Genomic DNA, 18,836 nt, shown 5'->3' with positions numbered 1-18,836 from the left:
CTACCCCAGATATTTACAAAAAAGAAATTAAAATCTATGTCTGCAAAAAGACTTATACAAAAATGTACATGGCAGCTTTATTCATAAAAGCCCCAAACTGGAAAAACTCAAATGTACAACAAAAGAAAAATGGATAATCAAATTGAGGTATAGTTATTCAATGATATTACTTAAAAATAAAAAGGAACAAACCACTAAAACATACAACTTGAATTTGTCTCAAAAGTCTTACATTAGGATAAGAGGCCAGATACAAAAGAGTAAGTACATTATAATTACATTTACATAAAATTCAAGAATGAGAAAACTAAGCTACGGTGATTAAATCAGAAAAGTGGCTGCCTCTGGGGGTAAGGGATTGTCTGTAAAAGTGCACAAGAAAACTTGCTGAAGAGATTGGAATATTCTAAATGTTGTTTTTCGTGATGATTGTATAGGTATATATAGTTGTCAATCCCAATCACAAATCATAGTACTATAACCTCACAAATCATGGCAATTTAGCAAATTTTTAGCAAATGTGGAATATTTCAAAAGCAAACAGAAATAAAAGACAGATCACCTGCAATGGAAATGTACTTATCCTGATCGTTGACAATATCAAACAAACATAGTGGAACAATTTCATGCATACGTGGAAAATTGATCTATGACAGAGCAGGTGTTACAGATAAATAGATTATTCAATAAATGAGTCTGAGAAAATTAACTATTCATGCAGAAAAAATAAAGTTGGGTCCCTATCTCAAAGCATGTACAAAAACTAATTCCAGGAGGATTAAGGACTTAATTGTAGAAGGCAAACTATATAGAACTTTTAAAACACAATATGAGAGACTACTTTTATGACCTTGGAGGTAGGGAAAGATTTCTTAAATAGATTTAAAAAGGTTTATGCCTTTTTAAAGATAAGGGAAAGAGTTGATAAATTCATCTACAATAGTAAGAACCTCTGGTATCAATAGAGATTGTAAGAAGTGAAAAGTTGCATAAACTAAGATAAAATAATTTCCATATATATGATAATGCCCTAGTAATTAAAATATAATGAAATCTTATGAATTATTATGAAACATAATAATATTTCAAAAATGGGTAAAAATGCCCATTTAACAGAGAGGGAAGAAAAATTCCTCATGAATAAATGAAAATATGCTCAATAGTAATCAGGGAAATGCGATTAAAAAGCACAATGACATCATTTCACACCTGCTAGATTGGAAAAATTAAAAAGAGAATATTAAGTGCTGGTGAGGATGTACCACAATGGGAACTTTTATCTACTGCTGATATAGGTATAAATTTGGACAACCTTTTCAAAAATCATTTAGGCATTACCTAGTAAAGTTGAACAAGTGCATATCCTATTTTGAGGCAATTCTACTTTTAGGTCTATACCCTAGAGAAACTTTCATTTATGTGCATTAAATCGGTACTGCCGAAACAATAATGTATATACAAATGGCTACAGGATCTTGTGAAAATGCAGATTTTGATCCAATCCATCTGGAATGAGGCCTGAGATTCTGCATTTCTAAGAAGTTCCCAGGTGATGCTAGTGCTGCTGGTCCTTGAACCACACTTTGGGTAGCAAGACTCTATACTGCAAATAAACGCATCAGCAGCAGAATGAGCAAAAATAGTCACAGTGTAATACCATCAAGCAGTTACAACACAAGAACTCAAGATTCTCATTTAAATATGAATGAGTATCAAAAACATAATGTTTAGAGAAACAAGCAAGTCATAGATGAACACATACAATATGATTCAATTTAAATAACATTCAAAAACTGACAAAAGTAAACAATTTAATGCAATCAGTTATTATTGGTAAACTATTAAAAAAAGCAAGGCAATCATTTATTATACAATATTAAGGATGGTGGTTAACTCTTGGGGGATGAATAGGATGTGATCAGGATGGGCATAAAGCAGATTCTAAGGGGTTGGGAATGTTCTGTTTCTTGACTTGTATGATGGATACGTGGTGTATTAGTTTTATTTTTATTCTTGAAATGGTATTTTTACACTATTACTAAATAGTATTAAAGTACTTTACACTATTACTAAACAGTAATAGTAAAAATGTGAACATTTTTACAATCTATGCAACAGAAAAACACTTAGCTCCCACTGCATTCTCTCTTTGGGGCTAAGCTGTCCCCCTGGATAAATGCTTCTCCTTCTGTTTTTGCTTTCATGGAGGGAACATATCTGGATCAGGGAAGTCTGACCCATTTCTTTCACCCATTTCATTCACCAGTTCTTGGGGCTCAGAGTGAGATTGGAAACCCACGAAACTGCCTATAAATGCTTTCTTGGCAGATTCTCCTTTCTGATGGTTCCCATGGTCTTTCTCGGGGGAAGTATGAAAGTAGCCCATTTGGCCACAGAGGCAAGTTCTATTCTCCAATTCAGCTGTAGCAGAAATTTTTATCCCCCTATTTTCTCTTATCTATTTCTCAATTGTTTAAAACCCACAGGTAGAAAGCTGGTGATTGGCATCCTTGAAACCCCCAACAAGGACAGAAGCCTGCCAGTTTCCTGAGTGGCAGAGACTCAGTCCTCGCTTCTTGGTGAGAATCTGGGAAGGTGGCAGTAATTCAGAGAGGAATGGCTACATGTGTACTCCTGGTGGGGCTTTGCTGAAATCTAGTTATCAGGAATTTCAATCCAAAAATTGTACATAAACTGCAGAGCCATCTGACTTTAAGGAAGCCTGTGACCCAGGATAATGACACTATCAGCAACAACCACGTTTATTGAAGATATGAGTATTCTGATAGGTTTTGCCTGGGTCATGTGCCCGTCCTCAAATAATCAGCATGGCCAATGAAACGTGGGGTTGTAGAGTTAGTACCATATAAATCACACGAAATTAACAACTTCATCACAGAATAGGGGAGGCAGGGTTCCCCCAAAGGAAGGGACGTTAACTGGATAAAAAGAATTAGGTACATTAAAGTTATATGGAGAACAGGAGCTACATCAGACAGTTCTTTGTATCCTACACAGTGCTTAGAATACTGCCTTGACTATGATACTAAAAATATTCTGATTCATTGATGCTTTTTACTTATTGAATGATTTTATAATGCAGTTTACTCTTTTTTCTTGTACCAGTTTTCCCTTGTTAGTTATATTCATTCACTCTCGTGTTAAAATGGGTTTGAAGAGCTATCCAAGACAAAGAGAGTCCTTTTGGAATATAATGTATATATTATATGAACATAATGAAATAAAAGAGCTCTGTAGTCTGAAAAACCAGAGTCAAATCCCAATGCTATCTTTTAGAAGCTGTGTTTTTATCCAAATTATTTAACCTATCCAAGCTTACATTTCCTCATTTATAAAATAACGATAATAATACTTACATTTATGTGGTTGTGAAAATTGAGAGAGAGAATTTACATAAAGTAAGAACGTGTAGAAGCAGTATATGTTCAAATAGTGGTTGCTCTTGTTATTTTTATTGTTTGTTCTTCAATATTAGTTTGGCAGTATATCTGAGGATATCTTGATTGGTGAATGAAAGCTTATATGGAAACTATAATGTAGATAATCCATTTGTGGTTAATTAAAAGTTAAAGCTAAATACTCTTAAAAAGCATTAACTACCTTTGTATTCAATATTGCATTACTTACATAACTTTATAATACCACAGAAAGCAAGTATGAGAATTGTCCACAGATAAATAGCGTTCTTCTTCTAAATCCTAAAAGAAAATGCAACATTAACTTTAAAATAATATTAAACATTTTTAATTAAAGTTAATTTAATTAACTTAATTAATTAATTAATATTAAATTAACTTTAAAATAAATACAAATTCAGATACAGGCATAAAAGTCACAGAGGAACTAAGTTAATTATCTAAAATTAGAAGAAGTACAATGAATAAATTTCAGAACTAATAAATATTCATATAATACTAGTTAAATTCTTTAGCTACTCTCTGTATTAAGAATTTATTTTTATGAGTGACAAATTTAGATGGCTTATTGTCTCTATTATATTTGTCTTTATGAAATAATAAGAAATATATATATATTGGTCTTTGCCCCTAGTTCCTGCTAATATTTGGTCTTTGACTCCGGTTCCTGACATAGAGTTTCTAAAACTCTAGTAATTTCCAGAGTAATAGCAGTGTCTAACACAACAGCTCCTAAATCCCTTTTGTTCTAACTCTTGGTAGGCTCCTGGATGGGAACTGGTCACCAGAAAGACCAAGCCATGATTAGAAGCTTGGAACTTTCAGCTCAAGCTCCCATCCTCTGGAGAGGGGAGAGGGGCTGGAAAATGAGTTAATAATCGATCATACCTATGTGATGAAGCCTCCACGAAAATCCCTAAAGTATGGGATTCAGAGAGCTTCAAAGTTGGTGGACATATCCACTTGCTGGCAGGGTGACGCACCCCAACTCCCTGGGGATAGAAGTTTCTGTGCTCAGGACCCTTCTGGACCTTGCCCTCTGTACCCCTTCATCTGGCTGTTCATCTGTATCCTTTATCATATCCTTTATTATGACCAGTAAATGTGTTTCCCTGAGTTCTGTGAGCTGTTCTAGCAAATTATGGAACCTGAGGAGAAGGCTATGGGAATGTGGATTTATAGCCAGTTAGTCAGAAGTACAGGTGGCAACCTGGGACTTGTGATTGGCATCTGAGGTGGGGGCAGTCTTGTGGGACTGAGCCCTTAGCATGTGGGATGTGACAGTAACTCGAGGTAGATAGTGCCAGAACTTTGAGTTGTAGGACACCCAGCTGGTGTTGGAGAATTGGTCAGTGTGGAACCACCCCCCACACACACCTGGTCACAGAAGTGTTCTCTGTGAGCGTATAGAGGAAAACAATGAGTTTTCCTACACAGCCTTTGTCACTGGTACACAATTCAATTAATTTTCTTGTTTAATGGCTTTCCACCAGGGATGATTTTGCTCACCAGCGGACTTTTGGCAATGCCTGGAGACATTTTTGGTTGTTATAACTGAGTGCTTTTGAATGTATTTCAAAAGTCACATGTACCTCCTAAAAGGCGGTAAGATCTGATGACACTATACATAAATGACAAAGATATCCCTATACACGCGTGTACTTGTGTGTGCGTATTTTTTACGTAACATTACACATTTATATGGGCTTCCAACATACAACAAAAGGGAGAGGAGTCATTTACTCCCTCAGGAGTTGGGTTCTTGAAACTGGTAAACACTCATAAACTCAAAAAGCCAAATTCAAATATTTTTCACTCTATAGGGATTGAAAAATGAATTAATATTTATCTGGCCTCTCCCATATTACTCTGTCTACTTATTCTCTGAAAATAAAGATTATTAAATAAAAAGAAGGCACAAATCCCAAAGTCGAAAGCCAGGATTTGTCACAGTGAGCATAGCAGTGGCTTTAGACACACTGTGTAAGAACATAAGCTGTGAGGTGTGTGGACAGTACTTTGTTACTAATTAATAAAGTGCCAATGATTTAAAATGCTTTACTTTTTTTTGTAAACTAGAGAGGATTCAACACCACTCTTATTTATTTGCATTCACATATGCTTTCTTGAATTGAAGAAAATATAGTAGAGTAAAAACAAATCTGCTAGAAATGGCTCTTAATCTTGGGTATTGTCATACGAGTATATGCCGTGAGACCCACTCAGCTGGCAGCACTATTATCATTAAGGTGGTAACTGAGGCCTTAACATACTTATTAATAAAAGGGTTAAGGTAAAAATCATATATCATTTCATAATTTACAATACCTAAAAATTAGTGACATGTTGACAATAACTTAAAATACCTCTTATTTATAGTTACAATTTATACTATATAAAACAGGTTAAGTTAGGTTGAAAGCTCAAAAGAAGGTAGAATTAAATGTAACAAGGATGATTATTTAAGATTTCATAAGTTGAATGTAAGGCCTGAAACCATAAAATTCCTAGAAGAAAACTTAGGCAGTACACTCTTTGACATCGGTCTTGGCAGTATCTTTTTGAATATTATGTCTCCCCAGGCAAGGAAAACAAAAGAAAAATAAACAAATGGGACTATATCAAACTAAAAATCTTCTGCAAAGCAAAGGAAACCTTCAACAAAATGAAAAGACAACATAATAATTGGGAGAAGATATCTGCAAACCATATATCTGATAAGAGGTTAATATCCAAAATATATAAAGAACTCATACAACTCAACAATAACAAAACATACAACCCAACTAAAAAATTGGCAGAGGATCTAAACATACATTTTTCCAAAGAAGATATACAGATGGCCAACAGGCACCTGAAAAGATGTTCAACATCACTAATTATTAGGAAAATGCAAATCAAAACTACAATGAGATATCACCTCACACCAATCAGAATGGCTATTATTAAAAAGATAAGAAATAACAGGTGTTTCAAAAGATGTGGAGAAATTGGAACCCTCATACACTGCTGGTGGGAATGTAAACTGGTGCAGCCACTATGGAAAACAGTATGGAGATTCCTCAAAAAATTAATAATAGAATTACCATATGATCCAGCTATTCCACTTCTGGGTACTTATCCAAACAACACAAAAACATTAATTGAAAAAGATATATGCACCTCTATGTTCATTGCAGCATTATTCACAATAGCCCAGACTTAGAAACAACCTAAGTGCCCATCAATGGATGAATGGATAAAGAAGATGTGGCATATATATACAATGGAATACTATTCAGCCATAAAAAAGATGAAATCTTGCCATTTGTGACAACATGGATGGACCTTGAGGGTATTATGCTAAGTGAAATAAGTCAGATGAAGAAAGTCAAATACTGTTTGATTTCACTCATATGTGGAAGATAAAAAACAACAACAAACACACACATAGATACAGAGATTAGATTGCTGGTTACTAGAGGGGAAGGGGGGAGGGGGAGGACAAAAGGGTTAGCAGTGCACATGTGTGTGGTGATGGATGGTAATTAGACTTTGGGTGGTGAACATGATGCAGTCTACACGGAAATCAAAATATAATGACGTACACCTGAAATTTATATAATGTCATAAACCAATGTTACCTCAATTAAAAAAAAAGATTTCATAAATTATCACCAAAATCAACTTACTGGGCCTGTCACAATTGGTTTTATAGTCTGAACACCAGGAGATGAACAACGCAGTTCTGTCTTGGGTGATCTAGCATTTAAAAAGAACAGAAAAGTGAAGTAAGTATTGATGCAAATGAGATTAACAAAAATTCCCCTACTACTTTTTAAGCCTAAAAACTTGAATTGTATGCTAATAAGAAAAATAAAAATATATAGCAATATTTGACTTCTATCTTATTTTGAAAGTGAGTTTGTCTTTCTTTTCACATCTATTTAATGGGAAGAAATTTACACTAAGTCACAGCCTTGAGTCTGAATGCCCACACTATGTGAATGCTTTTTTACATGTAAATACACACACATATTGACATTCACAGCAAAAACCTTACCTTTTGTTTTTCACAGAACAAGTTCCCGGCACACTCCACTCAGAAAATAATGTTCCTTCATACTCTAACTTAATCTAAAAAAGAAAGTAAAATAGTTCAGACACAAAATTTGTTCTAAAATTTTCATCTCACTGTTCAGACATAGGGTTCAATTTTCTGAGTCCTTATTATTTAAAGAAAGAACAACTAAAATTTGATTCCTTTGTAACTGTACAAAGTAAGATGATGAAGGAAAAGTAATAACTTTTCTGGGACACTTCAGTAGTCTCTCCCAAAAAACTGTAAGATTTTTATTTTATTTTACTTCAAAAATAATCTATTAAGTGTCTAGGAGGTGACTGGTACTCTAGGTTCTGAGGATAAAAAAAGATGAATGAGTAGTATTCCATTGTGTATATATATATATGCAAAGTGAAATAAGTCAGAGCGAGAAGGTCAAATACCGTACGATTTCGGTCATTAAGTAGTAGATAATAACCACAACAAACAGACACATAGAGACAGAGATTGGATTGGTGGTTACCAGAGGGGAAGCGGGGAGGGAGGAGGGTGAAAGGGATAATTCGGCACATGTGTGTGGTGATGAGTTGTAATTAGTATTTGGGTGGTGAAGATGATGTAATCTATGCAGAAATAGAAGTATAATGATGTACACCTGAAATTTATAAAATGTTATAAACCAATGTTACTGCAATAAACAAAAAATTAAAAAAAAAAAAAGATGAATGAGACATGGTCCTTCACTTAAAAACAAGTCATTTAAAATTCTGAGATTCTATTATTCACACATCACTGACTCTATCATTGTAACTTTCATCAGTCACATTTTCCTTTATTTCCTTATTTCTACTTTTTTTCCTGCTTCCACATTCTTTCACTTATAAGTTCTTTCCTTCTCCTCTTAAAGGATACTCATCCACTTTCCTACATCCTCAGTCTCAGTCTCAACATTGGTCCTCTTCTTCAGCCAGAGTTGGAATCTAATTTCACCTTCTAATATTGTTACATAAAAATTATTTACATATACACATGTATACATTTTTATGGAGATAAACATATATAAATATTGCTTCAATGTTTTTACATGTAAAATGGGGATTATAACACCAGTTATCTCATAGATTTGATGTTATAGGGTTAACAACAGTATGTAAGAAGAAATAAGAGAAAAATTCACCAGAAGATATAACATAACCCCAAAGTATATAAAACAAAATTTGATCGAATTACTAGAAGTTTTAAAAGCCACAAATACAGTGGTAGATTTTTAACACACTTTTCTTAAACTAAGATAAGCCTGAAAAAAAGGTAGTGTTATATATTCCTAATATAATATGTATAGTCCTAAAATTAACCAATATTAAATATATTCCTTTCAATCTCACATAGAACATTTACCAGAATGGACAACATTTAGAAAAGAAGTCTTAGTCAATCTAAAAGAATTATTATCACACATACTATGTCCTTTGACATTAATGAAATAAAATTAGAATTTCTTATAAAGTTAGCCAGAAAAAATTTTGGGATATTTATAATCTTTTTTTTTTTTTTTTAAACCTGTAGTTCTGAATGATTCATGTAATAAAGCAAAAATTACAATGGAAATTACAAAATATTTATAAATAAACAATAAAAGCATTTGATATTATCAGAACTCGTAAACAGTCCCTAAAAGGAAATTTATAGCCTTAAATATATACAAAAGAAGTAACGTAGTTTGAAAGTGAATAAACTCAGTCTTCAGTGTAAGATGCTAATAAAATAACAGCAGAGAAAACCTAAAAAAGTAAAAGGATGGGGGGCCGGCCCGGTGGTATAGTGGTTGAGTTTGTGTGCTCTGCTTCAGCAGCCCAGGGTTCATGGGTTCAAATCCCAGGCATGGGCCTATGCACCGCTCATCAAGCCATGCTGTGGCATCCTCCCACGTACAAAATGGAGGAAGATTGGCACAGATGTTAGCTTAGGGACAATCTTTCTCAAGCAAAAAGAGGAAGATTGGCAACAGATGCTAGCTCAGGGACAATCTTCCTCACCCCAAAAAAAAGGTAAAAGGATGGATATTAAAAAAAGAGGAAAAAATAGGAATTTACAAAACAAAACAAATTGGGAAGGGTTAGTGGTGATGTAGTATTTTATTCTACTCAAATTTCCTTATAAACACAGAGAGAACAGATGAGATAGCACCAAAAACACACTGGACAACACCAACAATAAAATTCAGTGACAAGGTACTCCTCAAAATCCCAAAATATAAGTGAGTTGGAACAAACCAGCTAAAATTACCAGACTCATGTGATATCAGCAAAAGGAAGCAAATGAAAACAAATATGATAGACCTTAGAAGAGAACACCTAAATGAGTGATAGGTATTCAGTGGAAACCATGGCAGGCCAATCTGAGGATAGCAACTCTAACCAGAGGGGCTTCTCACTCTTCACTCTCTAGGTAAGTAAGTGGAAGAGGGCCGTGACGATGTCCGGAAGGGCAGGAGGAGCTGGGCCTATGAACTCCAAAGATACTTTCCAGGACAGAGATCCATAAGGAAGAGAAATACAGGGAAAAGAATCCCAGCAGAACTGGAAAGGGACAATAAGAACAAAGAAAAGAGAAACTATGGATGAATGAGTGAGGGAAACAGAACCTGGAGATCTCAGAAACTTTTAGCCTTATTTTTGGACACTTTACAAAACAACAGAAGAGGTAACCCCAAAGCCGTGAATTTAGAAAAGTTATTTTGACCCATCGCTCCCTCCTTAAAGATCAGGAAAATTAATTTCACGAGAAAAAATGAGCAACAGAAAGAAGATCACAGTCAATTCCCACAAAGTTAAGAAAAAGAAGAGAATAAGAAGCAGAATAACATCTCTGTAAGAATATACTCAATAAATAAACGAAAGCTATCACTTAACGTGAGGACTAGTTTTATTTGTCAGCTTGGCTAGATTACACCCAGTCATTCAATCGAACACTAATATAGATTTTGCTGTGAAGGTATTTTATAGATGTGGTTTATGTCTACAGTCAGTTGACTTTAAGTAAAAGAGAATACCTTTGATAACGTGGTGGGGCCTCTTCCAAACAGCTGGAAGCTTTCAGAGCAAAAACTGAGGTTTCCTGGAGAAGAAATTTTGCTTCAAGACTGCGCATTAACTCTTACCTGAGTTTCCAGCCTGCTAGCCTGACCTAAAGATTTCAGACTTGCCAGTTCCCACAATCGCAGGAGCCAATTTCTTAAAATAAATCTCTTAATATACACATATATAAATTCTATTGGTTCAATTTCTCTGGAGAACCCTGACTGATACACCTACTAGTTCAAAATGAGGCAAAATAAATAAGAAAATGATAGAACTTATGAAAGAACAATATAAATCAGAATTTGAAAGTCATAAGCTAGAACTCAGGAAAAAATAGAAATAAGAGAAAAAGTCATTTCAGAAATGCACTAAATTAGAAGAAACACATAAACATAATAGATAAGGCCTTGAGATAAATGGAAGGTTTTTAAAAATAAAAAAGATAAAAAGCGATTCAAGAGTAAATGACAAATATAAAAGATAGGCAAAGAAAATATATGTATAGTTGGAGATTCTGAAAAAGAAAATCAAAGTGTTTGGAACAGAACAATACCATTAACATTAACTATAATTCAAGAATAATATGTGAAATAAACTCAAAACAACATATTGAAAGGGCACAGCTCATACCTCAAAAAACAATTAAGAATGATTAAAAGAAAAAAAGCAACCCAGGACCTATATTAATAAAAGCACTGGACCTAAAAAGAAACCCTTCGGGGATCTTGACAAAAAGAACAAGTTACTCATAAGCAAAAGAAAATCAGATTTCCACGAGACTTTTCAGAAGTAATACTTTATGTCAGAGACAACAAAGTAATACACATAGAAGGAAATAAAACATTAGCCAATAATTTTTATATCCAGATACATCAACTTTTAGATATAAAGTCCATAGATATGCTCTTATGACCATAAAATAAGTCAGGAAATATTGCTCCTCTGAGCCCTTCCAGAAGAATCTATTAGAAAAAGAGCTTCAGACCACCAAAATGACTGCAGAGACATCAACGTAAGGACTGATGCTAAGTATTACATATGAGTTTTCCTGTAGAACTAAGTCTACGTGGTGGCTACAAAAAAAGGAATATAGTTGCTAATGACTATACTCTGACAATGTATCAAAACATGAGTGGTGGGAGAATTATGGTTAGCCCAGGCAATGGTGGCCACATAAGGTTGACTCTCTCCATACATTTCCAAAAAACTACACAGAACAACAAACAAAATCAAGAAAATTCTACATTACAGCATAACTAGAAGACAAAGCACACTACAAACTTCAAAGAACCTGTAAGTAGAAAAATAATCAACAATTTTTAGCAGAGCTCTCACTCAAGCTCTTGTCATAATCCTTTATGGAGAGTAAGAGGGCTCCTGAAAAACTGCAGGGAAGAGAAAAGACAGGGACAAAATGTTAAGACTGAATTAAAATCACTGACAGAAAGAGAAAGTACACTCTTAAGTGCAAAAAAAATACTGCAAGATTAGAGCACTGACTATGAGGAAGAGAATTACAAGTGTGTGAGACTTGAGGTGGGATCCTGAGAAAGGCATCACTTCTGAAGAGAAGAAGATAAAAGGAAAGAGGAGACACCCTTTGGAGAGTGAGTGGCGAAGGGAAAAAGAATCAAGAGGGGGAAAGTTAGGACATTACAATCTCCCCCCGCAAAAAAGCAAAGGAAATACAACACCCCCAATAAAAAGCCATCAATTAAAATAACTGCACTTTGCTATAATGAGAGAAGAAAATAAACCTTAACTAGGAATCTTTTAAACCAACCCAAGCTGCCAACCTGTCTATGAAATTCATAGATATAAGTAGTCTTTATCTATACAAACTACAAGAGAATAGAGAATGAAAATCAAAACATTTCACTTGATAAAATTGCCTTCAAAAAACCAACCACAAAGCAGAAGAAAATTGCAAACTAGCATCCTAACCTGAATTAAATATCCTCAAACAAGCATTTGGTGATAACAGAAAGAAAAATCATGAATTATAAATTCACAAACTAGGAACAGAAATGAGCCACAAATAGAAATAAGAGTTGACTGAACTAGGAAATGAAACAGATGATTGTAAAGGAAACGAAGACTAAATTAAAAGATATCTATGGGAGATTATATTTGAATGAAAATTGAACAAAAAACATTGAAGGCAAAAAAACAATCAAGAGACTATAAGTAAAACATATATGTGTGTGTGTACATATATATATATATATATATGTACACAGACCACATTTTCTTTATCCATTCATCCTTCAATGGACATTTAGGTTGTTTCCATGTCATGGCTATTGTAAATAATGCTACGATGAACACGGAGGTGCATATATCTTTTGGAGTTAGTGTTTTCCTTTCCTTTGGATAAATACCCAGATGTGAAATTGCTGGATCATATTGTAGTTCTATTTTTAATTTTTTAAGGAAACTCCATACTGTTTTCCATAATGGCTGCACCAACTTACATTCCCACCAACACTGTACAAGGATTCCGTTTTCTCCATATCCTCTCCAATACTTGTTATTTCTTATCTTTTCAGAAATAGAAATTCTAACAGGTGTGAGGTGATATCTCACTGTGGTTTGATTTGAATTTCCCAAAGATTAGTGATATTGAGCACCTTTTCATGTGCCTGTTGGCCATCTGTATGTCTTCTTTGAAAAAATGTCTATTCAAATCCTCTGCCCATTTTTTCATTGGATTGTTTGTTTTTTTGCTATTGAGTTGTATGAGTTCTTTACATATTTTGGATATTAACCCCTTATCAGATATGTGATTTGCAAATATTTTCTCCGACTCTGTAGGTTGTTTTTTCGTTTTGTTGATGGTTTCCTTTGCTGTGCAGAAGCTTTTTAGTTTGACACAGTCTGGCTTATTTTTGCTTTTGTTGCCTTTCCTTTTGGTGTCAGTTTCAAAAAATCATTGCCAAGACTGATGTCAAGGAGATTACCACCTATGTTTTCTTCTAGGAGTTTTATAATTTCAGGTCTTATGTTCAAGTCTCTAATCCATTTTGAGTTAATTTCTGTGTATGGTATAAGATAAGGGTCCAGTTTCATTCTTTTGCCTGTGGCTGTCCAGTTTTCACACTACCATTTATTAAATAGACTGTCCTTCCCCATTGTATATTCTTGGCTCCTTTGTCATAAATTAATCAGCCGTATAAGCATGTGTTTATTTCTGGGCTCTCTATTCTTTTCCATTGATCAATGTGTCTGCTTTAATGCCAATACCATACTGTTTGGATTTACTATAGCTTCGTAATATAGTTTGAAAAAGGAAGTATGATACCTCCAGCTTTTTTGTTCCTTCTCAAGATTGCTTTGGCTATTTGAGGTCTTTCATGGTTCCACATAAATCTTAGGACTGTTTCCTCTATTTCTGTGAAAAATGCAGTTGGAATTTTGATAGGGATTGCATTGAAATTGTAGATTGCTTTGGGTAGTGTGGACATTCTTGTTATTGATTTCTAGTTTCATTCCATCGTGGTCAGAAAATATACTTGATATGATATCAATCTTCTTAAATTTATTAAGACTTGTTGTGGCTAACATATGATCTATCTTGGAGTACGTTCCACGTGCACTTGAGGAGAATGTGTATTCTGTTGCTATTGGATGGAATGTTCTGGATATGTCTGTTAAGTCAATCTGGTCTAACATGTTAAGGCCAATGTTTCCTTATTGATTTTCTGTCTGGATGATCTATTCATTGATGAAAGTGAGGTATTCAACTACTCTGTTATTACTGTATTGCTGTCTATTTCTCCCTTAATGTCTGTTAATATTTGCTTTCTTTATTCACGTGCTCCTGTGTTGGTGCAGAAATATTTCCAAATGTTATATCTTCTTGTTGGATTGATACTTTTATCATTATGACCTTCTTTGTCTCTTATTACAGTCTTTATCTTAAAATCTATTTTGTCTGATATAACTACCCTAGCTTTCTTTTGATTCCCATTTGCATGGAATATCTTTTTCCATCCCTTCACTTTCAGTGTGTGTGCATTCTTACATCTGAAGTGAGTCTCTTGTAGGCAGCATATAGATGGATCTTGTTTTTTTAATCCATTCAGCCAGTCTATGTCTTTGATTAGAGAATTTAGTCATTTACATTTAAAGTAATTATTGATAAGTATGTACTTATTGCCATTTTGTTGTTTTTTGGCTGATTTGTAGTTCCTCTGTGTTCTTTTCTTCTTCTCTTGCTCTCTTCCTTTGTGGTTTGATGACTTTCTTCAGTGGTATGCTTAGATTCCTTGGTCTTTATCTTTTGAGTATCTACTCTAGGTTTTTGCATTGTGGTTACAATTAGGCTTATATATAAGAACTTATGTTTATAAGAGTCTATTTTTAGTTAACTTAAGTTTGATTGCAGTCTAAAGCTCTATATTTTCACAATCTCCTCCCATGTTTTATGTTTTTGATGTCACATTTTATATATTTTTATCTTGTGTATTCCTTAATTATTGTAGTTATAGTTCTTTTTTACTACTTTTGTCTTTAACCTTCATATTAGCTTTATAAGCAATTAATCCACTACCTTTTCTGTATATTTACCTTTACTAGTGAGATTTATACTTTTATGTGTTTTCTTGTTACTAATTAGAATCTTTTCTTTTCAGCTTAAAGAAGTCCTTTAACACTTCTTGTAAGGCCAGTTTAATGATGATGAACCCCTTTAGCTTTTGCTTGTCTGGAAACTCTTTATCTCTCTTTCAATTCTGAATGATTACTTTGCCGGGTAGAGTATTCGTTGCTGGAATTTATTTTCTTTCAGCACTTTGAATATATTGTGCCACTCCCTTTAGCCTGCAAAGTTTCTGCTGAAAAATCTGCTGATAGCCTTATGGCTTTATGTAATATGGCCTTTATGTATATTTATATGTTTATTTATATTATGTATATTAATGTAATATGGCTTTATGTAATAAGCCTTATGGGCTTGTATGTAATAAGTTGTTTTTCTCTTGCTGCTCTTAAGATTCTCTCCTTGTCTTTAACTTTGGCCATTTTAATTATGATGTGTCTTGGTGTGGGTCTCTTTGGGTTCATCTTCTTTGGAACGCTCTGGGCTTCCTGGATCTGGGTGTCTGTTTCTTTCCCCAGGTTAGGGCAGTTTTCAGCCATTATTTCTTCAAATAAGTTTTCTGCCCCTTTCTCTCTCTCTCTCCTCCTTCTGGGGCCCCTATAATACAAATGTTAGTCTGTTTTATGTTGTCCCATAAGTCCCTTAAGCTGTCTTCACGTTTTTTATTTTTTCTGCTCTGATTGGGTAAGTTCCACTGCCCTGTTCACTGATCTTTTCTTCTGCTTCATCTAGTCTGTTGTTGAACCTCTCTAGTGTATTTTTTAGTTCAGGTATTGTCTTCTACAGCTCTGTGACTTCTATCTGGTACTTTTTATATTTTCTGTCTCTTTGTTGAAGTTCTCACTGTGTTCATTAATTCTTCTCTTGAGTTCAGTGAGATCTTTATGACCATTATATTGAACTCTTTATCAGGTAAATTACTTATCTCCATTTCATGAAGGTCTTTTTCTGAAGTTTTATCTTGTTCTCTGGTTTGGAACATACTCTTTTGTTTCCTCATTTTTCTTGACTCTGTTTGGTTTCTATGCATTAGATGAAACTCTCCCAGTCTTGAAAGAGTGGCCTTATGTAGGACATAAGCCCTATTGTTCAACTCTGCCCTAGCTCTTGGTTGGCTCTCAAGCCTTAATGATTGTTCAAACAGCCTATTTTATTTTTAATAGCTCCCAGTAGTTGAGGGTGTGCCAAGACCTATCAGTGTCCCAAAGGGGAGGATATCATTCAGCACCTAGATTCAGGCTGATTGGAAGCTAGACCCTCAGGCAGCAGCTTTTAAAGTACGCAAATATATACAGTCTTGTGGGACCACAAGCATAAACTCCACTGGCCATCAGAGCCAGGAAATCTGGAGGTATGCCCTGGGCCCACAAAAATTGGGGCTCTAGGTGAGTGTATAAACTCTTTCCTGGGAGATACCAGTGAGCTGTAGCAAGGCAGAGCGAGAGCACAGAGATGGTGTCCACTGGCCTACATTCCCTGAAAGGACCTCCAGAGGCCTGTAGATGTGAGCCCAACCTGAAGACTGCCCCTCAGTCTGAAGCTCTGGAAAAAGCAAATAGGTGGAGAGGGATTTTTTAAAAAAATGCTTTTGATCAAGAAGATTCATGGACTATTTAATGCCTAAAGTATCTTCTGTACACTCGATATTTTCTTTCTTTCTCTGAATATCATTTTCAAGCAAGCTGTAACACCACTGGTTTTATCATTTATCATCTCTTGCCATTTATCGACCTTCTTTGCTGACAATCAAACTCTGGCTCCCAATCTGCATTTCTGCAATGACATAACTCCACTGTTTTGCTGACCAATTATCAATTAAGGATGAAACATTTCTGCCACCTACATAAAAATGATAAAGGAACAGTAGAGATAAAAAAAAAAGGCAATTTTTAAAAAGATTAATAAAATGGTCAATTATATAGCAAAGCTGTTCAAGAAAATAAAAGTACATAAATAAATAATATTAGAGAAATAAAAATAACTAGAAACAGAAATTTAAATGGTAAGCAAAGATTATAATGAAATGGATAGCAATACATTTGAAAACAAATGCATACTTTTAAAGAAAATATAGTTTACATAGATTCCTTTTGCCTGGTTTTGAATAATGTAAATACAATAACATATATATAAATATAATATGGAAGCCAAACAATTACTTTGTAAAATCTTTTGGCCCCATTTACTAAAGCTGAATATACTCATATACCCTATGACTTACCAATTCCACTCCTAGGTGTATACCCAAAAGAAATGCATACATATGTTAACTAGAAGATAGGCATAAAAATGTTCATTGAAGCCCTAATCATAGTACACTAAAAATGGAAACAACCTTTTTGCTTATCTACAGTAGAATGATACACATATTGTGGTATGCTAATTCAAGGAAAGACTATACAGCATTGGAACTGAACTGCAACTAGACGAAATAACATGTAACAAACAGGATCAGTCAAATCTGGCAATAGGAAAGAAGAGAGTTCAGAAATCAACCCATCTGTATATGGAACAAATATGATACTAGAAAAATAACAGGGAAAAAATAAGTTGTTTAATAGATGCTGGTTCATTATATGGAGAAAGTGATGTGAATGCCTACCTTATATTATATACAAGGCAGGCTCCAGATGGATTTATGACCTGTATTTGAAAGGTAAAAATATAAAGTGTATAAAAGAAAATGTAGGATAAAAATCTTTGTAACTCATGGTAGGCAAGGATCTTTCTCAAATAAGACTCCAAAAAAGTATAAATTATAAGGTCAAAAAGGAAGGGGTGTGGCTCAACAAAAGTTTGCTTTTTTTTTTTTTAAGTGAAGTATCCATGGGCAAAGTTAAGGATTAGATGAAATGATAACTGAAACATTTAAAACCAACATTTAAGAGGAAGTCAAGATGGCGGCATAAGCAGACTCGGAACTCACCTCCTCCCGTGGACACAGCCAATTTACAACTACTTGTGGAAAAATTACCCCTGAGACAGAACTGAAAATTGGATAAGAGGAACTCCTGCAACAACGGACAATCCTAACTGAGGTAGAAGAGGCAGAGACTTCCTTCTGGAGAGGAAAAATGCCGCCTTCACAAGCCGCCAGCTCCACGGCCGCCGGGAGCAGCTCACGGGTCCGCAACCTCCCTGGAGGCGCGGGGCCCTGAGCCGGGAGCGCCCCCACTGTGGGCATTTTGTGGGCCCAGCAAAATCGAGACCAGCAGCATAATATCTGACTTTGCCTGCTACTAAAGCACTGGGGAGGACCCCCAGAAAACCCGGTTCACAAAGAAACTAAAACTGGCTCTTAAAGGGCCCATGCGCAAACTCACCTGTTTCAGAAAGCATCCTAAAATCACCAGAAAGAAAGGTGGATAGTGCTTTGGTGACAAGAGACTCACCTAATAGGCCCTGAGTGCATCTCGGTGAGGGGTGAGACCTCTCCAGGGACTGGGACATTGGCAGCAGCCATTGTTGTGGCCTGGTGTGAGTGTGCTGACACAGATGCCATTGGAGTTCTCCCTGAAGCCTACTAGCCCAGGGTCTGCCCCACCCGCTAGAGCACCGATTTAATCCAGCTCAGCCAGGGCAGGCAGCCCACCCTAGAGACTGGCCCCACCCAACAACAAGCCCGCACGCAACTTGTGGGCCTGCATAGATTGGTGACTGGATTCTCTGCAGCCTGG

The 18,836-nt window shown here is 35.1% G+C and overlaps 1 protein-coding gene across 1 annotated transcript in view; it reads right to left on the bottom strand.

Moving 5' to 3' along the window:
* Positions 1-18,836, bottom strand: part of CATSPERE (catsper channel auxiliary subunit epsilon) — a 186,317-nt gene that overhangs the window by 154,749 nt on the left and 12,732 nt on the right. Inside the window, exons 3-5 of the mRNA XM_087424248.1 lie at positions 7,480-7,553; positions 7,109-7,178; positions 3,649-3,719 (exon numbers count right to left, since the gene is read on the bottom strand). Of these exons, the coding sequence (XP_087280374.1) occupies positions 3,649-3,719; positions 7,109-7,178; positions 7,480-7,553 (215 nt within the window). The remainder of the gene's footprint in view (positions 1-3,648; positions 3,720-7,108; positions 7,179-7,479; positions 7,554-18,836) is intronic.

The sequence above is a fragment of the Ceratotherium simum genome, chromosome 36 (assembly GCF_057802395.1).
Source record: "Ceratotherium simum simum isolate JZ-2026a chromosome 36, ASM5780239v1, whole genome shotgun sequence".
In the NCBI taxonomy this organism is placed as follows: Eukaryota; Metazoa; Chordata; class Mammalia; order Perissodactyla; family Rhinocerotidae; genus Ceratotherium; species Ceratotherium simum.
This window is presented reverse-complemented; position numbering and strand designations above follow the sequence as displayed.